The sequence below is a fragment of the Zerene cesonia genome, chromosome 28 (assembly GCF_012273895.1).
Source record: "Zerene cesonia ecotype Mississippi chromosome 28, Zerene_cesonia_1.1, whole genome shotgun sequence".
In the NCBI taxonomy this organism is placed as follows: Eukaryota; Metazoa; Arthropoda; class Insecta; order Lepidoptera; family Pieridae; genus Zerene; species Zerene cesonia.
The window spans coordinates 5502856-5527552 of record NC_052129.1 but is presented as its reverse complement, the minus strand read 5'-3'; the positions used below and the strand labels follow the sequence as shown (position 1 = coordinate 5527552).

Genomic DNA, 24697 nt, shown 5'->3' with positions numbered 1-24697 from the left:
AGAATCCACCAAAATAAACCTAATTCTTTTTCTATAACATTGTCCTCCCCCCCACCTCCACCCCTCAACTCACCGTAGTAACGAGCGCCTCCTGCCAGTGTCCGTACTTGTCCTTCTTTTCGATAATATAGCCGGTGATGGGTGCGCCACCGTTGTTCTTCGGCGCCTCCCACTTGAGGTCCACGCGGTCCACGTCCCAATCCTCGATCGTTGGGACGGAGGGTTTGCCGGGGATATCTGAATTCAAATTAAAATTTCAACTTATTCATTTGCTAGAATATAGCACAGTTGAAAAAAAAAGTGTAATAACATACTGCTAGTTTATAAATAGAGAATAATAATATAGAAAATATATTATAGTTTATCAGAGGAGAAATAATCTGGATGATCTTACAAAAAAAAAAATATGTATTTCATTCACATAATTGGATTTAACATGAAATAAACTAAATTAAATTGCAATAAACAAAAGAAGCTTTTATTCTAAAATCAGTCTTATAAACAATGATCTAAGATCGTTAGAACGGTTATTTTTTAACATTTCCGATGTCTTTAATATATATAAAAAAATACTCACCATAAGGATTCTTAGCAACAATCGAGTGGTCAGTCTTCAGCGGTTCCGACTCTCCCTCCTCGTTGACCGCCTTCACTCTGAACTCATACTCCTCTCCTTCCTGCAGACCCTTGATCTCCATCTCCGTGTCGTCAGTCTTGCCGACGGGCACCCAGCGGCCGGTGGCCTTGTTCAGTTTCTCCACCACGTAGCCGGTTACCGGTTTGCCTGGAAGATGATGATAATAAGTTATAATAGTCCTTCTTGAACTTCTTTACAGGCCTCTGTCGCTGCAGTAGAACGAACAAGGGCTGATGATGATGAAGAAGATAAAAACTATGGCGATAATGATACAGATGACGACGATGAGGTCCATAACGAGTATCAATAACAATGATGGTATTAATGACAAATATGGTATCGATGGTAACGATGATCACGGTGAAATCGATGTCAATCACTGCCGATAAAGATAGTGATGACGACGACGATACTGATGGTTAAGAATGTGGACATGATCAATCCGAAGAATTATATATTGTTGTATAAGTTTTTCATTGCTACTCGGCCCCTAATGGTCGTAGTGTGATGTCATATAAAGTATAACCTTCCTCGAAGATATCAGATACCAAGTTTCACAAATATTGCAATAATATCGGGTCAGGATATCTCACCTCCATCATCCTCTGGCTTCTTCCAGGACAGTTTGCAGCCGTTCTTGGTGACGTCGGCCACCTTGAGCGGGCCACCGGGTTTGCTGGGCGAGGACAGCACCGTGATCTCGACCTCAGCCTCATCCTTGCCGTGCTCGTTGGTCGCCAGGATACGGTACATGCCCGTCATGGCGCGGACGGACTCCTTGATGTCGAGTTTCGTGTTGTAGTCCACGTTTATCACGTTTTCTGTGACCTAGACAGATACAATGGGATAGCGTTTAGAATTTTACATAAAACTTATTTAATTGAGAATAATTATTCTTAATCTTAATCCTACTAATATTATAAATGCGAAAGTTTGTAAGGATGTGTGTGCGTTTGTTACTCTTACACGCAAAACGTACGTACGTAGGTACGTAGACAGCTGGACAACTGGAATAACATATAGGCAACTTTTTATCCCGATATTCCTACATGATCTCTGTACGCGGGTGAAACTGCGGGGCGCAGCTAGTTATATATAAATTTGGATTCTAGCTACATCTGAGACACATTGGTCTATTGCTACATCTGAGACAATTTGCGCTCACACGAGCCTCGAACCCACCTCGGTCTCGACGTCCTTCCACTTCCGGAACCACTGCACCTTGGGCGCCGGCTCGCCTCTCACGTTCACGTCGAAGAAGATCGGCTTGCCCGCGCGCACCGCCACCGCCTTCAGATTAGTGCGGTCGATGCGGGGTTTCACTGAAAATTTATTAAGAATAAATATAGTTTACATCAAAGAACACGTTTAGCCATAGAATCGACTTGATTGATTGAATAAATCGATTTGATGATGTTTTTTTTTTTTTTGAAAGCTGGTGCCTTCCATCGTCGTTGGCCTATGTAATCTGTGGTATAATATATGCAGTTACATTTAAATAAAAAAAAATATATATTACCATATAGTCCTATTTGTTCGTCTGGTTGTGATATTATAAAGGCAGTTTAGATTTCTGTTAAACATAATTATTCTTCAATTCTGCTGATAAAGAAAATACCTTAAGGCCACCCTTCCCCCACGGACATAACATATCTGTCTGTGTATAAAACATATGTCCTGGAGTAATTTTATTTCTCATCAAACATACACTATCCATCACACTATAGTAGAAAAGTAGGATAAACTTCGTCAATACTCACAGGCCTTGTGACGTATGGTGGTCATCTCAGTCGGCTCGGAGGCCTCCGAGGGTCCGGCCTTGTTCACCGCGATCACGCGGAACTCGAACTCGCCGCCCTCCGGCAGGCCCTCCACTTTGCCACTGGTCGCCGATCCGGGGACCTGTATCAAAGGAGGGGTGACGATATAATAAATGAAACAATTATGTAAAGCTTATACGCTAATTGTCCGCCTCCTTGGTATAGTCGTTAACGGTGAGAGTAGAACGAGGGGTCTTGGGTTCTATTTCCGGTGGGAACTATCGAAAAAAAAATGTCTCGGTTTGGCAGGATGCAGAAGGCTTATATGGAAGTTGAACCTAACTGGAAGGAATATGGAAACTGAATATAGTATTTTATTTTATTTTAATGGGTGTGGGATAATTTTAACAAATATTTATAAATATCATCATAATCATCATCATCAGCCCATACATGTTTCCACAGCTGGGACACGGCCTCCTATTAGGGTTCTTCGCTTTACATAGACTTTATATGTATCACAAGCTAAGCCGGGGCGGACAGCTAGTATTGACTAGGATATAATATGATATATATGATAATATTACCTCAGCAGCATTTTCCCAGTCTCCGCCCTTGGGCCTCTTCTGTATGATGTACTTCTGTATGGGCGCTCCGCCGTCGCTCTTGGGCGGCTCCCACTTGATCTCGGCGCTCTGGTTGTCGTGATCAGCCACTGTTACGTTTCCGGGCTTGTCCGCGACATCTGGGAGGGACATTCAAATTTCAAATTCAAATTCAAAATTCAAATTCAAGATTCCAATTCAAAATTCAAATTCAAAATTCAAATTCAAAATTCAAATTTCAAATTCAAAATTCAAATTCAAAATTCAAATATTTAATTTCGATTCAAACTTCAAAATTCTTCTTTTCTAATTCAAATAACGCCCTAAGCTAGAATTTGAGCTATCATCATAATACGCTCACCGAAAGGATTCTTAGCCAGGGTGGCCTTCTCCGTCTCCAGAGGTTCAGAGTCACCCTCGTCGTTGACGGCTGTGACACGGAACTTATACTGGTGTCCTGGCTCCAGGCCGGTGATATCCATCTCCAGGGGCTTCTTGTCTCCGGCGACCCTGGAATGTTTGGAAATAATATGGAATGTCAGTAAACGTGACAAATATGGAGGCAGGCATTTTTGAGTCCTGAAACTTAAAATTTTTTCCGTAAGTTTATGGATTATTTTGTTCCAGCTGTCGCCTAATAAAAATGTATTCAACATCATTTTCAGTTAAATGGTATGATCTAATTTTATATAAATATGGAACAAAAACAATCTAATAAAATGTTTCACACCTTATGACAAAAAAACAAAACGAATCACATACCTGCCCACGCGCACCCATTTGCCGGTGGCGAGATCCATTTTCTCGACCTCATACTCCTTGACCGGTGAACCACCGTCGTCTTCCGGCTTCTCCCACCTGACCTTGCAGCCCTCCGCGTGGACGTCCGTCACTTCCAACGGACCTGGATGCGAAAAATGCATTTAATTTGTGTTGAAATAACTTTAGCTATTGCATAATAGTGTATGTAGCCTGTGAGAATCTTTACGAATCAACCATCCAATTTAGTATAATAAAAGTATTTGAAATTAATATAATACTTAGTAATATGCAGAGCTATTAAAATCTATTCTTTGTTTATTGCTTTAATGTGTTATATAAAATACTTTAAGCATAGAATAAAATATCAATATAAATATATATTTAAGTAGAATTTCATATACATTACACTCAATTTCTTATTGACTAGTTTACATTATATACATATAAAATGGCCACTCGGCCTAGCTCCACCCGGGTTGACTTAGAATAAAAAAAAGTGTTTATCGATCGAGTAGTTTTTGCATGAAAACATTACAATCATACAAACAAAAACACAAATGCTTCCTTTTAATAAAATTACTTTATCTTTAAACAATATAAGTGGAACAATTTCTTATTTAGTATTGTGAACTATATAATATGTTTATATTATACATTTATTAAATTGGTGGATTATTTTAACTGGACAATCGCCAACGTCCATACCACGTTGAATACACCGGTTCTCGTCCGATCACCGAAGTTAAGCAACGTCGGGCGCGGTCAGTACTTAGATGGGTGACCGCTTGGGAACACCGCGTGATGTTGGCTTTTTGTTTTATTAGTAGATCGTGCCACATTCTATTTTTATTTAAAAGATTAATTGAAAAATAAAATTTAAATTTCACTAAAATTATCTAAATCAATCACCATATTAGACATCATATAAAAAATATCCAAGTAGCCTAACGACTTCCATGCAATTATTATTTGATCATATTAAGTATATATTTCATAACATCTGGATTAACACCCGCTATTGTATAACAAGATACATTGATCTGTTAATATATCGAGTTATATAGAATTCCAGCTCACCTTTGGGCGAGCTAGGCTTGCTGAGCACGGTCAGCTCAACCGTCTCTTCGTCGAAGCCGTTGCAATTTTCCACACGCAGCGTGTACTTCCCGGTGTCGCGTCTCACCGCGTTCACTATGGTGAAGTCCGTGTGATACTCCTGGTTCTCGATCTTGATGCGCTCGGTGTTCACCAGTTTGATGTTTTCGCGCCATGACCTGGGCAGGTTGATAGTATTGTAATTACATGTAAAATTTACAAAAGAGCAACTACAGAGTATCCTACCGGCTACTAGCTCTTACTCTGTGAACCCTAAGCTAATGGTAAAACTATGTTATGACGACGCAAAACGCTTCGAGGAGAAGTCTAATTGAATAAATAATTGTTTGAGTTTACAAGGTATACTATAAAATACAGATCGTATTTTGTAAAAAATTATTGCAATTTATTGAAATTGGATTGAAATATGTAATGGGATAAAAAATTAAAACCATTAATCTTCAATCCTATTTTTTAAGTCATCAAACATAGCAAGCAGTAAAATTTACTTTGAGGTTTGCTTCATTATTTTAATTTTCAAAAAGAAGAAATACACCTGAATATGTAATTTTTATATTTAATTACATCCAAATGGCCATATTGTATTGTGTTAGGTACGCATTTGTTTATCATTACTTTTTTTTGCTCTGAACTTGATAACAAAATGTCGGTCTAATCGACACATGGTGTTTTATTTTTTTTTCAAGCAACCAGTTCCACTCAATGACAAAAGTGTAAATGTTAATATCTCTGCACTTCAAGAAAACGTAAAATGTGACAAACTAAACAATTGTTACTTTACACAATCTATTTTTATAGAAAGCTCATTCCAATAACTAGATTTAAATTCCTTTTCTTTCATTGTTTAATGGGGGGGACGGCGCGTACGCAGTCCCCACTACCAAAAATTACGCGTCCGAGTTATCCACATTAGGGATAATCGCAGAGGTCAACCCCGCCGCAGTGCAATGGAGGGGCCTCGCTCTGGGGGAACCGCCTTCCTGATCACGGTGTCCCCTACGCCAGGTAAGTATGCTTTCAGATGGTTAAGCCGAACTATTTACTTGTTCTGGCAGAATCATCTATAGCGCGATTTAGAAGGAAGCAGCGACATCTAGCAACTTTAGGGGGAACATTTGTGTGTTTTATAGGACACGGATACGCTGGTATTATTTTTGACGTATGCTCCGTTTACGCTAGTTACTTATACGTTACATAGATGGCGTTTTAGAGACAGTATTTGAAATTGATTTACATTATGGTCTTTATTTTTTTTTTAATAATGTGTAAATGTTGTATCAATTTTTTTTTAACAAAATGAAAGGATACGAAATATTTTTTTATGATATTTAACTAATCATTAGTCTCACTTTGAGTAGTAATTATTTTCATATAGAGCAGGTTAGAAGCTACCAATATATTATGATATATTAATATTAATTGTTAAGGGGACTGAGAGAGCCGGAATGGTACAGTCATTTATCCAATCAATGAGTTAACTATTATACAATATAATTAGCCATAACCCGCGGTTTCCCTTGCGTGGTACCCGGACAAAAAGCTATTATAGTACCAAATTTCAGACATTACGCTGTTTTCGTATGAACCAGAGTAATAAACATCAACCCTTCCATACTTACAAACCTAAGCATATTAGTATCTCTTTATGAGATTTCTTTTTTTTCTGTTTTATTTATTTTTTAAGCCGCTGGATCACTCTTAGGCACAATAACACGCTGAAAGTGGTTGTTTCCCCTTAGAATATATTTTAAACAATTGAATAGACCAATGAATTACCATGTCATCTCTGGTGGTGGTTCACCGATGACGTCGACAGACCACTTGTGAGTGCGGCCTGCTTTGATGATCACTGATTTGAATGTGCTGCGCTCGATGCGTGGTTTCACTGAGAATTAAAAAAAAAAAAACATAAAATATATACTCACACCATTACACAACGCAATAAACATGAAAGCTTATATAGCAGGACAACTGGAATAACACATTGGCAACTTTTTATCCCGATATTCTTACGGGATACAGACTTACGCGAGTGAAACCGCGGGGCGCAGCTAGTTTACTAAATATTTTACTTTTGAATATTCTGATTGTTAAAATTGTGTGTATTATCGCCAACGTCCATACCACGTTGAATACACCGGTTCTCGTCCGATCACCGAAGTTAAGCAACGTCGGGCGCGGTCAGTACTTAGATGGGTGACCGCTTGGGAACACCGCGTGATGTTGGCTTTTTATATATTTTTTTTAATCAATATATGACAGGTATTCTATTTTTTATTGTATCGTAATTAGATTTTGTGTGGCATGGTTGCGTGTACTCTGCATTTGTTTTTCCTTTTTTTTTTTAGTTTCAGTTGCCAACCTACACCATTGCTACATACAAGATTTTTTGTAAAAACTTCTGTACTAATTCAATAGTTTGTGAATTAATAAGTTTCTCAAAACAGAAACGTATTAGTTTTCAATTATTGTTTATTATCCTTAGGATAATCCTATAGATTTATTCTATCAATAAGTAAAGGACTACAGAAAATCATGTTCTTATTGGATAAAATATAACATTTTGTTTAATTTCTTTATGTGAAGACCTATCCACTATCTAAATAATTTCTTTTGTTAAGTATCTAATGTATAACCACAATTTTAGAAAACTAGTTGTGTCACACAGGTTCCTCTATTCATTCGGCTTAAGAATACGTAAGTGAAGTACAGTGTCCCCTACTGGGGTATGGGGCAGAGATATACATCTGTTTCACTGACAGATTTTTTTTATTATTAGGTGATCAGCCTTCTGTGTTCTCCTGTCAGACCGACACATTTTTTTTTGTCCCCACCAGGAATCATCCCCAACAACCCAGGACCCCTCGGTTCTATGCTCATGCATTGAGTATATATATATTCATCATAATATTTACCACTGTACCAAGGAGGTGGTCATATAAGAATATGTGCTATAGCTAAATCACTGCAAAGTATCATCAAAATCTATTGAGTGGTTTTCGTGTGATAGAACAACAAACATACATTCATCCATCTACACAAACTACCACATTTATAATTAGTAAGTAGGATTGTACAATCTATAAACAAACTTACAGTTTCTGTGCTTGCAGAGGTGGTTGTCGGTGGGTTCAGAAGCATCACCAACACCAGCCTTGTTGTAGGCTCTCACTCTGAATTGGTATATCATCTTCTCTTTCAGACCTTCCACCTTCGCCTCGGTTTTGGTGTCTGTTGTTTTTCTCACCTAATATTTATAAACATAAATTTATTGCTTTATTGTTAATGAAAAATTACTATTGAATTAATCTAGAAGATTCAGTTGTTGTGAAATGTTATTTTTTCTATTATGCTCAAAAAATATAAAAAAAAAATTTTCTTCCCACAATGACATATTTTTAAGGAAACAATGGCATACAACTTATTATGGATTTTTTATGAAATTATTCTTTTAAATAAAATTTACAAGTACTCCACATATTTACATCATATTATTTAAATCTGATTGTATCTATTCTTTAATAATATACATCTTATAAGAATTTGAATGCTATAAAATTGAAAATGTATGTCTGATATCAAGGAATTAAGCAGTGAGGCAATAAAAAACATAAAAATATTAAGTTATGAAGTAAAATATGCAATATATTGATCAAACAGATAATATCTTTTATATTATTAAGATATTATCTGATGATATCTGAAGATATTAAAAATCTTACCTCAATCCAATCAGGTGAAAATTTGTCTTTCATTTCAATAACATAGCCGAGGATGGGGCGTCCACCGTTATCTGTCGGTGGCTCCCATTGCAATGTAACCGACATATTGTCATAATCGATGATGGTAGGCTTGCTTGGGGCTTTTGGAGGATCTAGAACACAAAAAGACTCATTCAAAACTCATATTCTAAAAGGTATCGAACGTATAAACACAAAAACTCATTTAAATGGCCGTGGTAGTTCAATATTTATAATGATCCTTCTGTGCTTGCACCAAATTTATTAAACACATAGAGATAATTGCTATTTGATAAGTGATTAGACTGCAGAAATTGTAATATAAAAATGTGTTACAAAGTTTCGCGGGAATAAAATTTGAACTTTTTCCTTCTGTCAAATTGTCAAAGTGACAACCAACATTTACAAAAACCCCCGTAAATTGTGTTCCGATTTAAATAATCAAAAAAACTAAAACAAGTATCAACATGCACAGCTATTCTTTTACTTGAAGTAAACTTAATTGTTAAAATTTAAATTTTATTCATTATGTGCCCATTCATTCTACTTAATATGCATATAATTGTAGTGCAGATTTTAATAAGTATGTGTTACCAATACAAAAATAATCGTACGGATATATAAAAAAATCACCAACCATAAGGATTCTTCGCAACGATGAATCCATCAGTCTCCAATGGTTCAGACTCGCCCTCCTTGTTGACAGCGCGGACCCTGAACTTGTACTTGTGGTTTGGTGTAAGACCCTTCACTGTGAACTCAGTGGGTTCAGCACCGGTCTCACCACACGGTATCCAATTGCCGGTGTCCTATAAGATATTACATGTTATGCATAATAAATAAATGTGTACAGGTAGGTAAAAAATATGTTTACAAGGTAGGTTACCACATTTTTTTTTATATAAACGTGAATGGCATTCTCAAGTTTCTCTGAAAAATCGAAAAAAGACAATTTATGATTAGGATATAAAATTTTATAAAATCCGTCCTTACCATATCGAGTTTCTCGAGAGTATATCCAGTAATGTCGGATCCTTGCCAATCGTCTGGCTTCTGCCATTTCACAGTAGCCTTTTCGGCGCGAATCTCTGTGACTTCGATAGGTCCGTTGGGACGGTTAGGTTTGTCTAAAAACAAGGTAATATAATATAAATTAAGTAGGTATAAATTTATATAAGTTATCTAAGTAATATTAACATCGTACAGTTGTTAGTATAGTCAAATTGTTAGTAGACAATTTTATAATTTATAATATTAACCTTTGCCTTTACAATGTCTTCATACGTCACAACTTAAAATTTGCGAGTAGCAAACTATGTGATTTATGACAAAATGGTAATAGATTTTTTAGTAAAAATCTTTGTTTTAATATAATATTTATTACAAACAGGTAATTTTGCTACATTTGAAAATTACAACCAACTTACCAAGCACCACGACATCAGCCAGACTCTCACAGGTACCAGACGAGTTAGTCAGAACCAGCTTGTACTTCCCGCTGTCCGGTCTGGTAGTCTTCCTGACCGTCAGCACAGTGTTCCTCTCGTACTTGTCTATGGTGATACGGTCACCGTCGTCGTGGATCTCCTATACCATCATGCGACATGAGATAATGCAAACTTTGCTGGTCGAACGGACGACGTGAATACGTTTTGAGTTGATGACATGAACATGAATGAAGAATAGTACAGCTTTGGGCAATGATAGTGGTATTCCTCTACCATAGACAATTGATAGAGGCTGTGTGATTAATTATAATGTTATTTATGGTGTATTAATGATTGAATAATGTGGATACTGATAGATTTTGTGATAGTGTTAAGTTATTAATGGAAAGAAGTGTAACTATTGCATTTTGTATTATACTATTTAATTTGTGATTTTTATAGGATATTTGTGTATAAAAATGGATTTAATGGAAAATAGAGTAATGGAAGCTTTAAACCAATTTGACAAAATGTAGGAACGATGCTTTTCGTATTTGTTTGTGAATAGAAATGAATGCATGGTGCAATTGTGATGACCATATCAGAGATCAAACGATGAGATTTGAAACGTATTCACGTAATAATTAAGAACATAATGCAATGACGTACATCAAGTCGAAACGAAAATTCGAAACCACAACATCGAGTGTTTAGTGAGCATACATTGAATCGTGTTAAATTGATAGACACATTTTGATAGAGTCGCCAAGTCTTATAGAGCTTGCTTTGTAATCATCAATTTTGTCACAAAAATTCATAGCCAATTGAGGTGCATTATTACTTGTACTAGTGTCATGAGGTTTGAAAATGGTACGATCCGACTAAACGACATCGTACGATAGCATGCTTTGTTCTTAGCATTTCTCCTTGGTTTTGCTTCATACTTCAAAAAACATACAAATCAGGAAAATATAGTAGCTACTTACAAATTCAACGAAAAAATTATGCTATTGCGTATTTTTTACTTTGTTTTTATATATGTGCCAGTAGTAACTATATTTTTCATTGAAGATACGTAGAAGAATTTCAAAACCATGACTAACCTTAAACTTACTATGATATAATGTCGTGATGAGATATCGTGTCGTAACATAATATCGTGCCTGTATATGGATAATATGAAGTACGTGGTTTATCTTGTAAAGTGATAATGCACCTTAAACATCGATTTTACAACATCGAAAGCGATCGTATCGCGTTCATGGCGATGACAATATTTTATTTATGTTTAACTGAATTAAGGCAATTTTATACCAAAAAGACGAAGTCGAGTTTGGTACAAAACTATACTATTTATGTTACTAGTTAATAGAAAAACTACGATAAATATTACACCACAAGATTATAGAAAATTTTTAAACTGATTTAAACAAAAGTGATTGAATAACAATTTCAAGAATTCAGCTAACCATAAATAGCATAAACGTAATAATTTTGACAGAGTTTTAATTGAACTTCGGATCGATTAAATAGAGCATTTTTCTATGTATAGGTATACATATGTACATAGATATATACATTGATAATTACACATCACGCTTTTACTCTTGAACGAACTTTAGAAGAAGGTAGGTACTTCCACTTTTTTAATATAACTTTTTAACATAAAATGGCCAATTTTCGAAATAGCATAGAAAAAGCAACGCTTTTTCGTTTTTAAATTTAGGATTCGAAGTTCAAATAAACGCCTGCCATTGGTGTAGAGATATAGTGATGTTAGCCACATTTCAGTGTTGACCAGAAGAGTAGAGAATGAGTTGTTTAGAACATTCATTGACAACATTTATTTTATCACCCGTCTAACCTTCTCCGTGTACGCCTTTCCGCGTTTCTTTTGTTGGAATAAACAATAAAATATATTAATATAGGAACTTTTTTATGAACCTAACATTTTCATAACTGAAAATAATTTTCGAAGCAGGGATATCTTAATTATAATCTGTTTACAAGAATTATAAATCTATGTGGACGATGAAAATTTGCGGCGTAGATATTGGCCCAAGTCCCAATCGTTCAAAAAAAACCATCATCATCTTTTAATGCTATGCATCTTTTAATCTATAATTAACATCTGTAATTATAATTTTAAAAATTTTCGAATCACAAATTGTTTTTAAATTTTAGTACTCTTGATATCCGCAACGAAATTATTTTTCAATTCCACTACTATGTTATAATATCAACTTTATTTATAGGTTTTAAAGTATACATTCAAATAATTACCTCTTCACCCTTCATCCATTTCACCTCGGGTTCAGGCTCACCACCGTATTTAATATCGAAGGTGATAACCTGACCCTTCTTGATGATCATACCCTGAAGTCCTTCACCAATAATGTATGGTTTCACTGTGAAACGTATGAAATATTAATAACTATTACTTTACATGAGATCATAGGAAATATAACTAAAACTCTATATATGATTATCAACATTATAATATCGTCATGCATTTTTAGACAATTTGTTTTATATTATATTCTTATAAATTAATTAATTAAGATAATATTATATCTATTAGTTGCCTTTTAGTTGTAAACAAAGTTGATTCTATGTTATATATCGCTTTAAGTAAATTTGCCGTCAACATGAGGAGAGTGGGAAGGTCATCTGTACACTTTTACAGCGTTTTTATAACTAGTTAATAACCTATAAAGTTATTTTAAAAACCCTTGCCACCTACCAAATCTGCACTTAGCAATGATAGGCTTGGTGCTGTCGCTAGGCTCACTGGGGCCAGCCTTGTTAATGGCCCGTACCCTGAACTCGTACGTGCACCCCTCCTTGAGTCCATCCTGAGTTGCCTTCAGAACATCTCCAGATACTTCCACACCCTTGACCCAGTCTTTGCCGAATTTCTCCTATAATGATATACATGGTAAATATGTTTGCCTGTTGTTTAAGAGATCACAAAACATTGGGCGTCTAAGTATTTTATTGTTTGAATGTGTCTATTTTGAAAATTATATAAATAAGAGGTTCTGGTGATGTAGACGGATTTTGCTTTCATAAATCTATACTAATACTAGCTGCGCTCCTCTGTTTCACCCGCGTAAGTCCTTATCCCGTAGGAATATTGGGATAAGAAGTTACCTATATGTTATTCCAGTTGTCCAGCTATCTACGTACCAAATTTCATTGCAACCGGTTCAGTAGTTTTTGCGTGAAAGAGCATAAAACACACACACATCCTTACAAACTTTCGCATTTATAATATTAGTAGGATTAGTAGGAAGTAGGATAGTAGGATTATAAAGCTGAAGAGTTTGTTTGTTTGAACGCACTAATCTCACGAACTACTGGTCCGATTTGAAAAATTCTTTCAGTGTTAGATCACCCCTTTTTGAGAAAGGCTATAGACTATATATGTACCACGGGCGGACCGCTAGTGTATAATATAGGTCAATGAAGGATTAGTTAATCATACCCGAAAGGTTTTTGTGTAATAAATCTCGTAATTCGATAAGTTTCATATCCTATTGGAGCGATTGATATTGTATTTGTTACGTTTAAGATATTTATTTACACTCTATCCTGTATAAATCGAGATTACCTTGTATTCTATTTGATAGCCGGTAATGGGAGCTCCACCGTCGTTATCAGGCCTCTCCCATTTAAGATCCGCGTGATCTTTGTCCCAGTCAGTGAGCTCGACGCTCTTTGGTTTCGATGGCTCATCTAACGAAAAGAATTAAATGATTACATTATTGTTTCAATCACAAAATATTTCAGTAATACAAGAATGAAAAAAATGTTAACAATATAATTTTTAAACTTTGTGGCCGAGTTTCAGTGTGAGACATACCACATGGAAAACTCACCCCAAGGATCTTTAGCCAATACAGGTTTGGCAAAGATACCAGGCTCACTGGCTCCAATCTTGTTGACGGCGCGGATTCTGAACTTATATGTTTTCTTCGGAATGAGATCCTCGACCTTGTACTTGGTCGGTTCACCTTGTGCCACATCGGCCACTTGGTCCCACGCTGCTTTGAGTGATAGATCCTAAAAAAATGTTTATTTAGATGAGTTTCCAGAATAAAAAAATGCAGGATTTGCCCTGGTAATGATAATTTTTATTACTTACCTGTCTTTCAATAACATATTTGATGATTGGAGAACCACCGTCATCTTGAGGTGCTTTCCATGTAACAACGCAAGATGTTTGGAAGATCTCGCTCACTTCCACGTTCTGTGGCGCTGTTGGTGCGCTCTGCATGATGATCGATACATCCTTGCTGTCTTCACCCTGAGCGTTTGACAGTCTGATCTGGTATTTTCCAGAAGCTTCTCTGACCGGCTTCTTGATCTTGAACAAGACCTTTTCTTGCTCAACCACGGCTTCGATTTCTTTGTTGGGTAGTATCTTGCCATCCTTGATAAGTTTGGCTTCAATTTGCGTTTGACGGGTACCAGAAACTGGAAAAAGAGGATGAATTATTTTCGTTTTCATTTCAGCATTACATTTAAATGAACTTTATTGTTATTAGTGTTTATTACATATTTTTAGATCAACGATTGATTATTGTTTACTCACTTTTATATGGAACCTCGATGACGAAGGGATTACCCGCCGTGCCGTGGAATTCGTCCGGACACTCGATAATTGGTTTTGATTCTCCCTTCTTCACAGTGAGCTTGCAAGAGGAGGTAAGTTTTCCTGATTCGCAGAGAATTTCACCATCGTCCTCCATTTCTAACTTGTTAAAGATCAGCTGGTGTTTACCACCACCCAGATTTTTGATCTCAATCCTAAAATAATAATTAAATGTAAATCATTTCTCGAATTATTTATAACTAAAAATTAATGTAAATATTCGAATAAATTTTTATAATTCCGTAAAAATTCTCAAAATTTTAATAACCTTAACTATCACAACCGTTATTTTAACAGTAGCTACATTCATAAACAACAAACAAAATAAAATACCTGTCATTAGGAACAATCGGTACACCATTGAAAGACCAGACGGCCTCCGCGGTCTGGTCCTGCAGTTCCACTTCCAATACAACCTTCTCCCTTTCAATTGCTTCAGTATCCTTCAACTTCTTGTTGAAGCGATTAGAGTCTGTGGAAATTCAAAACGTTCATTAACATTACACAATGTACAATAAACTCATATCACATAACATTATTCAATAAATTCAACAGATTTTATAAATTATTTATAAATCAGTATTTTTGCTTAAAATGGTTTATAAACGTGTAGGTCTTATAACGTCTTACTGGAACATAATCTTAAATAAATTCCAGCCTATTGTCTTACAAGAAATCTATACGGAATATTGATCTGATCATTTGAAACAATGGCCCAACCCCGACCTTCCTTTAATTAATTACATGATTTATATTTGTTGTGGATACTAAACCATTATAATACAGCCCATAGTTATTGATTTAATGATATAATTATAGGTACTCAATTGAAGGAAAGAAATAAGAAATTATTTATATGGCTTATTTTTCTTGGTTAACGCTATAAAATCATCTCTATTTATATCAAAAGCACGACTCGCGTAGGTATTTTACAGTATTTTTCCAGTTATAAAAAATAATAAAGCATACTTTTTTACGGCAAGATCTCCCTGAAGATTATTAAATGCATTACAAACATAAGTGTTATTACATTTTTGTAAACGGGACATTTTTTCTATTTACTTACATTTATATTTGCTTACTAAATAGCTAATGAACTTACAATTGACGATAAGCTCGCAAGTCGTTTCATCGGCGTTGCTGCAACACTTGAAGTTGCCAGCGTCCGTCACTTTGGCGTCCTTGATCACGACCTTGCGTTTGCGACCTTCCTTCACAATTGAAATACGTTTGTCTGCCTTCAGCGGTTGGTCGTTCTTGTACCTGATTGTGGTGAAAAGCAGATTTATATTATATTAGTGAAAGGATTCTTCTTATCCATATATCCTTATCCTAATAAGAATAATGCAGGCTAATTTTCACATTTAGGTCAGGGTTATAAATAAAACATTTTATAAACATTCTTATCACAAAATGAACTCTGTTTACCATTTAACGTCCCCAGCAGCATCGTCCAGTTCACAAAGTAGAGTAATTGTGTCCTTTTCAACGGCCTGTTGCGATTTGAGGACCTTTGTGAACTTGTATTGGTATTCTGTAAATAAAGTGAAAACGTCAGAAAAACTTATATTTCATTGAGATACTTTTTATTTGTAATGCATCCTCTCTGGAAGTCACTTTCCTTAGCAATTACATAAACTTTTCTAGGAGTTTTCAATCAAGTACGAAATATTTTTACACTGGTTTTATAACAATGATGTTCATTACTCACCTACAATCTTCAGATCACACTCAGTTCTATCAGTCTGTTTCTCAATTCTACAGGAGTATTTAGCAGCATCTTCCATTTTCGCTTTCTTGATGGTAAGCCTACATACACCAGACAAATCCTTCGATATCGAGATATCGTCATTGTCTTCGATCTTCTCTTCACCTCTCCACCAGGAAACTATGGCAAGGCTGTTGGACACAGCACACTCTAGGACCACCTCGTGTTTCGTGAATCCAGTGAGTGTTTTCTTAAGGTGTTTGGTGAAGTTATAAGTTGGATCAGGTTCTTCAACTTGTAGGAAAGCTGTGCAAGATACGCCGCCAATTTCGATTGTTATTTTGCCGGTGTCTTCCACCTTCGGGTTGAAGATGATCAACTTGTACGAATCTTGTTCGTTCGTCATTTTGTATTTCGAACCCGGGAATAGCTCCTATAAAAGTAATTATTGTTTAATGTAAATGTCGCTCGATGTAGAGGGTGTTGTGAGTGTTAAAGGGTAAATACTTACATCCTTACGGAAGAACCATTTCGGCTTAGCATTGGGCTTCGAGAAGATTGCTTCGAATGTCACCTTTTTATCCTTGCCTTCCTTTGCATTTTGATCTACGAGAGGCTTCAAGAAAGACTCTTGTTTCTGAAACACATAGTGAGCGATAAAAATACCCAATTTGCATTTAATACGTGTTGTGCAGATACACAAAGGTGCTCTTCAGACAAAAGCTAGGTGCTGACCACCAATAACCCGTATCTTGTTTTGCTGTAAAAGATCACTCACGAAACGTGTCACAATAAATCCAATGCAAGTAAATGAAATTTAAACATTGATTTGATGAGATAACCGAGGCGTTAGATTCATTAGCCATTCTTTCATCGTCACTCATCAATTCAAAATCCATGCGACTGTACAGAAATTGGAATTTCTTTGACTTTGAAGGTAGGTGCGGTAGTGGGTAAATCAGAAGACTCATCCACTTAACTTACAGTGTGTACTGTGACCACTCAAAAAGCTAAATCATTGTGATAGATTGATGATGTAGTGAAATAAGTGGGGATTTAATATTTTTGAAGTAGCCACAGATATTCTAAAACATTTAGATGTCACTGTGCAATGTCCCGTGCGAAGTGCTGCTATAAATAAGATGTCGAAGGTGCATGAGAACTGCTTGTTGAGAAAATAAAAAGAAGAGGGTTTAAACAGTTGTGCTAACTTTACATCGAACTAGGTGATAGGTACATTGTTGTCGCGTTGGACTGTCCGGAAAAATTAGATTGCACTGATACTTAAAAAATCTACACAAAGAAAGGGCATCAACTTTAAAATTAATGAAAAGGTACCTTAAATAAGATGGGCGAGATGATATTATATTAAGTGCTAATTAAAAGGTTAATGTAATTGTATCGACTAATATTAACTCAAGTCCAAGAAGATGACGCGTACACTGGCCTCAAACTATCATTCATTCTATTTCCAATATAATTAATTGGTATTCAGAGGTAAATTATTAGATATCAGTGCAAGACATTTATTTATAATCTCGCCGGGCATGTCCAATTTAAGATATAAAGTGATACATATTCTGTGCGATTTTGCATAAAGTGGTACAACTCAAGATGCATGTGTCATCTAACGACGGTAAACGCGGTGTCAAACCTCGTTTCGTTTGTGCGATTGCAGCACCGGCCAATCCGGAATCAATTCCGCTAGGGACTGTCTTCTAAGAGAGGATCTCTACAACATATTCACAAAACCTTACTGAACCTACGTTGAAAGTTTTCGAGTTCAATTTTATGAGTTATTCAATTGCTTTAGCAATCCTCTACGCAATCGTGTGTAATATGTGAGTATGCTTGTTAACCGTTGTGTAATAACAGTTTAAAAAAATATTGTGCTTATTTGAGTTTAATAAAAATAAAGTTGAAATTATAAAATTCCAAAATCTGCATACACCGAATGCACCAGATAACATTATTATTAATGATACGAATGAAACAAGTATATTTTTTTAATGGCGTGACAAAAGCTCCTCAAACTGACGTCACAGAAACCTGCAAGAGATTCGAAAGTCGAAGAAGTGTGAATGATTATCAAATTCATTACACTCAATCCTGGAAACGTTAAAGATAAAAGTGAAGTGGTGATAGAAAAACCTTGTGCGAGTTATTTGATTTAAAAATCACTTTTATACATTTTTATTTAAATCGTTCTGAAAGTACTGGTATCATAATTAGATTCAAATAAAAAATTCACAGTGTAAGGGTAAGAAAAAATCGTACTATAAAATGGGCATATTTTTATTTTGATACCAATAGGTTCAGAAGACATGTTTAGTTATTTCTGTTTATTTCAGTGTTTTATCATTCCATTATTTAAAATAGAAAATCTGTTCTATTAAAACTTTTTAAAACAGGTAAACTTAATAGATTTAGATTGCGTTTTCAGTACAACAACGTCGCACTCATATGCAAGAACGCAGTTTAGGCAGTTTTAATAGAACATAAATTCTTATATTTTTAGCTTTCCTTTTAAACTTCCATTTTATCGAACCTTTGTTTTGACAGCCTCCATCAAATCAGGCCAATCGGGTATTATTTCAGGTAGAGACATACGTCTCCGAATTTGATATATACCCTAGAATTTATATTAAATGTTATTGATATATGCCATATAAACTACCTATACACAAATAGTGTGCGCTGGATGTTGTAAGCTATATTAATAAAAGCCATGTTTCAGTCTTAACACTACGATAAGTCGAATGTTAAGTGTCGACTTTAAAACAGATTTTCGGCTGACCTAGTCAAGTCTGCCAACTACCATACTAACTTGAAACAAGTGGGATATCTTTCGTAGTAGCCAACCAGCCATCATAATATATTGAAGATAACAAGAGAAAACATTCAACACAATCACAAAGATTATGACATATATGAATAAGACGCCACCGTGACAAGATTTGTCAAACACTCGAAAGAGTTCTCAGCAAGGTGTATTCAATATTAAGCTAAAGATAGTGTGTCCAAAAAAGAATCCACACTTGGTATTTTGTTACCATTTGTGAGGATTCTTGAAATAATACAAGGTGATGTGAATGATGTAGTATTTGGTAAAACTGATGACCTTAACCCAGGACCAGTTTGAGGAGTTTCTGCGTCTGTCAGCCGGGAATCTAAGCATCTCACGACCTTCTGATATGACCACAATATTCCCTTCATCTTCAAAATATCCAGTTTCTAATCCCTAGGGACCAAATACAATGATGCATGCGGTGTTCTTTGATAATATATTTACGTAAAAACAATGAATGGCATAAGATTCATAATATTTATCGATCATAGTAATTAAATGTAGTTTAGAAATTATGGTATGGTACCGTGATGACCGTTCCCTTATCATTGTGTAAACTCTGCTAAAATTTTATCGGTTTCGTATTCAATCATGTTGGCGAAAAATAATGACGTATTGGCATATTTCAAAGGTGTTTTGTGTATTTCATCGATAGAGCCTGATGGAGCTGTCCTTTTAAGTCGATATATTTAGAATAGTGTGACGTTGGAATATTTTTTGTATTAAAAATTGTAAGCTGTGAAATTCACTTAAAACCTCCCCTTTTTATTTAGTAGAAAAACATTTCAACGTCCTCTTTAGTTTATTTTATGTTTAGAAGATTTAATTTTAAATGGCATTTATATCACCATCTTCAATGTTCAATAACATATTACATTTATTAAAATTAGTATCTAACAAATTCGGCAACCTTACCTTCTCAACCTTCTTTAATGCGGGCAGAGGTTTCTCAACTTCTTTCAAGTCACCCCAGTTGGGGTCTTCTTTTGGTTCTCCCCATTTTTTGTACTTTCGCTTCTTTAACATGGCACGGAAGTCCATACCACTGGCATCTATTATTAGAATATAATAATAAGTAGTCATTGTTATTTCTAATTATTGAAAGGATATGTATTTTTCGAAATGATCTTTTAGATGTAAAGGCTATAGTTTTTTTGTTTTCTTTTGGATTATTTTAATAGGTACTAATATATTTCTGTATTTGAATGAAACCTCATTACTTACCGGACACATAAAGCTGTGTTTCCGCCGAGTCCTCGCCATGTATGTTGCTGATGACGACTTTGTACATTCCCTCATCATTGGGCTTAACTTTGCGCATGCACAGCGTAATGAGACCAGTTTCGCCATCAGTGATGAATTTGAAGCGACCACCTTCAATGATCTCTGTAACTCCCTTGTAGAATTTGAACGTTGGCGCTGGGTTGCCTTCCACTTGTACCGTGATGTATCCAGTTTGATCTGGTGTGAAATTATCATTAGTTAAACAAACAACTTTGACTTTTACATCGTGTTTGTTATGACTATTTGCTATTACATTTATAATTGTTCTTTAAATTACAATATTTAAGCTGTTGTTACTTTATTTGAGATTAGTTTCGATTGTACATCACATTTTAAATCTGTCTTTGATACATTCAGCTGGACTAATACTAAGGAACTTTTAATTGTACAAGTTTATCATTCACGGTTGTTTATTTCAGTAATTATTCTGTTATCGACTTGGTATTTGGCACAGCTGCGTTACCGCTTACGCTTACCTGCATATAAATTAGATGAGAGTCTATAAATAATTAACTTGTGAACGTTGATATTAATTGCAATACATTTGTAACTACTTAACTAGTAGTTCAACGTTTGATAACGTAGAAGAAAATACTGGACATTTATCTCCATCGTAAACATTTATGTATCACGGTGGGAGGAATTATATATTACAAATGTGTGATATTCAACTCTAAGTATATCGAATTTTATATAAAATTTTCAGGAGAACGTAAACCCTGCATATTAATATACAATGAAATACATTTAGAGTAGGAATATCAGTATTTACAAAATTTATGTAATGCTATTTTAACAGATTCCAAGTATGATTCTTTGAATTTATTTATTTTATAACATTAGTTTGTGTTACTTTGTAAATTTATCTAGTCTAGTTAATAATTAACATAGTCATACCTTCAACGGCAGTGTAGTTTTCTTGTACGTCAACAATGGACGGTGGACCATCATTACCAAGTGGTTTCAAAGGTACGGAAGGCTTGTTGATCAAGTCCTCCAAATCCTGGATCGACGGCCGTCTCGCATCGCCAGATTTCCTTCGCTATATCATTATTTAGAAATGAGTTTGTGAGCACAGAAACAGTTCCAAAGTTAATCAGATGAAATCAACATAGAATAACATAATTATATTTGATTTTAGATCATTACATCGATATTTAAATGCAAAATTGTAAACCATTAAAATATATCACAGCTATGATTCAATAAAAAGATATGCAAATGTATTTAAATAAACATCTATATTTAAAAATAAAAAGTTGGAGTGTTTTCAATGAGATCAATGTTTCGATCAATAGATAATAATAAGTCATCGAAGTACATAAACAATTCAACGGAGAATAAATATAGATTGAAAAACCGAATCGTAAGCAATCATAACATGCATGTTGTGGTGGCACAATTGCATCATACTCCTTGGCCAGATGACTCCACTATGAAGATCTGATCTTCTTGACAAATGTATCACAAGTGTTGATATGGCCATCATAAATTCTTTGGTCGCGTCGTATTTTGTTTTATTTTAATATCGAAAAATTTGTTGGTTGCTCATTGTTGGGCGTATCATCAAAAATTATTGCAAATGTTACTTGTGACGTCAACAGGAACAATTTTATTTAAAACTTGTGTAGAAATACGATTTGGTTCTGTCTTGAACCTAGAGAATCTGACAATAATACATTCTAAGTATATTTTTCGATAATTTTTCTTATCTCATTAAACATTATGATACATAAAAAAAAAATATAATAATTACCAGACCAGTAAAATCACCATACTTGAAAACTTATAATAATTCGGAAGGATATATAAATTTCATAAAGCTTAATCTTCATAAGAAAAATACCCTGTACAATCTTTACTTTTTGGGTTAAATGGAATATACCATGTGAAATAACAAATTATTTATAAACAGATACTAGAAATACATCGATGACTTATTAAACATTAAAAAAATTTTTTGAACTGTGTAACTGGAATTTTAAGAGAGAAATAAAAAGATACTTAATACTAAGTACTTACCACATCAAGTTGAAAGTCTATAGCAGTCACCGATAATCTACTGGTACTTATACTCGTTCCAGTAGAAGAGGTAACAGTTTTAGTACTAGTAGAGGTGCTACTACTTATAGATTTAGTAGAAGTACTAGATATAGATTTAGTAGATTTTTTTATAACTGCTGCCATTGTGCATAGACATAACAATTAAAATACCACAAAACAGCTTAAACACGAACAGTATATCCACATGAACCACAGTCACTTCGCCATTTCAACGATTTTATTATTCTATTTAACTTGATAACAAACCGCTTCGTTTTTCGATACGTTATGCGTAAACTCACACATATTCAGATACTTAAATGCTTTAAAATACTAAGTGTATACCCTATCTAAAAAAATAAAAAATAAAAGATTCGATATGGGCAGTTCGATTAATGTCGTTCCATCTAAAAATTGGCGCGAATGTCAAAAGACTGAAGGGGTCGCGCGGGCACAGTCGCCTCGAAATTGGGCGGGTGAGGCGCGGGGAGTGCGGGCATCTATTTGTGCACAGCACAAATCAGCAGACCAATTCAATTAATTATCAGATTAAGGTGAGGTATCCATGTGTGTACTTGGACGATGTTTTATTTCACGTGTTGATGTCGTCAATCGATCGATATCAGATGCCCGCTTCTCATTTTGATGTATAATCCAATTTATTCTGATTCTAGAGTAATGCATGTAAAAACTGTAACAGTTTAAATAGAGCGAAAGCTGAACTTTGCATCGTCTAAATCAGGCTCAATGTCTCGGCCGATAGAAGCTGCGAACGACATTGTCAGTCAATCTATCATACGTATCCAATTGTGTCAATGTTTTCTATGACGTAACAAAGGCATAGCTAAGCGAAAGTTCTGCATTTTTGCTCTTCACAACTATATAAAATATTCCATGTAACATACATACGTATTTATTATATAATATATTCTGTACTTTATATTACAAGCTGTGTTATTCACATTCGTTACTTTTTATTTAAAGTTTCCAACAGTACATAGTATTAGACTGTATGTAATATTGATCTTTATTCTAACCTATTTATTGTGAAAAGGTTACATACAATAATCCCCTAAAACCAACCTCAGACCTTATACCAAATTACTTGAGATGAGTATTTTTTCAAGCTACGATTAGGACGGATCGAAATTTAAAGGTTAATAATAATTTATTTTAAAGATACGCATAGTGAAGATTGGAATTCTTTCTACCCAGATGAGATCTGTCAGTGTGCTACTGATGCCTAGGCGCCGAAATCTGAATGCTAAATCAACATCAACGCCAAAAGTTCTTAAGATACCAGTATTGTTGCAGCTCACACCGCAGGCGGGCGGCCCACGCGCATCCCATAAGGTATTTCTATCTATACTTATATATCTGTCAATCAGATTTATATTTGTTCTTGTCTATTTTGGTATCTGCCCTTGTTTTTAAATATAGACTTGTCTAGAAACATACTGTTACTTATTACACTTTTAAATCTATTGGCGTAAGCTATCTTGTATCTATTTCGGAATTCGATTTGAATCTATTACCATAGATTTTTCTCCAAGACACATAATAAAAATAGAATTTACTTGATCCGAGGCTGCATTAACATTTAGCAAGATTGCTAACTTGCAAACGATTACATGGGAATTTGTTCAACAAATCGCAAGCTACACCTGCTTAACAAATACTTTTTATTAGTCTGATCAATAATGCAATGTGGCAGCTGATTTTGTAAGACATATATCGTCTTTACAATACACGATAGAAGCAATAATTCATGAGCATTGGCAAGTTTTCGGCTATTAAAGCGTGTGTTTGAAGTTCGTGGCGCGAATGTTTCTTGGCGACTATACTAAAATCATAGACTATGATTTCATCGCGCTTAGAATTTTTTGTTAAATCGATTTTGGGTGGTTTTTGCGGTATTTTTTTAACATCGTTTGATTGTTTTCGTTCATTCTTTATATTATATTCTTCTCTGTTGTTTATGTGCTTAAATTTAAGTTTTTTGCAAGTTTAATGCTAAGTGTTTTGTGGTATTTCAAGAATAAGCAAATACTTACAGAAATTAACAATAACCAAACTGGACATCAATTAAAATCGTTAAATAAAGCAGAGT

At 34.9% G+C, this 24697-nt stretch overlaps 1 protein-coding gene and 3 non-coding genes across 24 annotated transcripts in view; 2 read left to right on the top strand and 2 right to left on the bottom strand.

The window, feature by feature from the left end:
* The window catches only part of LOC119837610 (twitchin), a 121098-nt gene that overhangs the window by 50122 nt on the left and 46279 nt on the right, over positions 1–24697 (bottom strand). For 17 of the 21 annotated variants that reach the window (XM_038363264.1, XM_038363262.1, XM_038363265.1 and 14 more), the window contains 30 exons: positions 21442–21586; positions 20485–20721; positions 20176–20312; positions 16924–17049; positions 16416–16845; positions 16133–16238; positions 15807–15967; positions 15038–15176; positions 14645–14859; positions 14195–14526; positions 13929–14112; positions 13661–13785; positions 12791–12968; positions 12331–12455; positions 11912–11938; positions 10048–10207; positions 9614–9747; positions 9258–9429; positions 8603–8754; positions 7977–8127; positions 6657–6765; positions 4842–5038; positions 3765–3906; positions 3364–3512; positions 2985–3142; positions 2398–2539; positions 1820–1959; positions 1231–1465; positions 578–784; positions 74–237 (listed from right to left, as the gene is read on the bottom strand). In XM_038363264.1, the coding sequence (XP_038219192.1) occupies positions 74–237; positions 578–784; positions 1231–1465; positions 1820–1959; positions 2398–2539; positions 2985–3142; positions 3364–3512; positions 3765–3906; positions 4842–5038; positions 6657–6765; positions 7977–8127; positions 8603–8754; positions 9258–9429; positions 9614–9747; positions 10048–10207; positions 11912–11938; positions 12331–12455; positions 12791–12968; positions 13661–13785; positions 13929–14112; positions 14195–14526; positions 14645–14859; positions 15038–15176; positions 15807–15967; positions 16133–16238; positions 16416–16845; positions 16924–17049; positions 20176–20312; positions 20485–20721; positions 21442–21586 (5079 nt within the window). The remainder of the gene's footprint in view (positions 1–73; positions 238–577; positions 785–1230; positions 1466–1819; positions 1960–2397; positions 2540–2984; positions 3143–3363; positions 3513–3764; positions 3907–4841; positions 5039–6656; positions 6766–7976; positions 8128–8602; positions 8755–9257; positions 9430–9613; positions 9748–10047; positions 10208–11911; positions 11939–12330; positions 12456–12790; positions 12969–13660; positions 13786–13928; positions 14113–14194; positions 14527–14644; positions 14860–15037; positions 15177–15806; positions 15968–16132; positions 16239–16415; positions 16846–16923; positions 17050–20175; positions 20313–20484; positions 20722–21441; positions 21587–24697) is intronic. The other 4 variants (XM_038363266.1, XM_038363267.1, XM_038363284.1 and 1 more) reach the window with 1 other exon arrangement.
* On the top strand, positions 4456–4574 carry LOC119837720. Its single transcript, XR_005288165.1, has one exon. It is a non-coding gene; the product is annotated as a 5S ribosomal RNA (ribosomal RNA).
* Positions 5732–5893, bottom strand: LOC119837721. Its single transcript, XR_005288166.1, has one exon. It is a non-coding gene; the product is annotated as a U1 spliceosomal RNA (small nuclear RNA).
* On the top strand, positions 6991–7109 carry LOC119837719. Its single transcript, XR_005288164.1, has one exon. It is a non-coding gene; the product is annotated as a 5S ribosomal RNA (ribosomal RNA).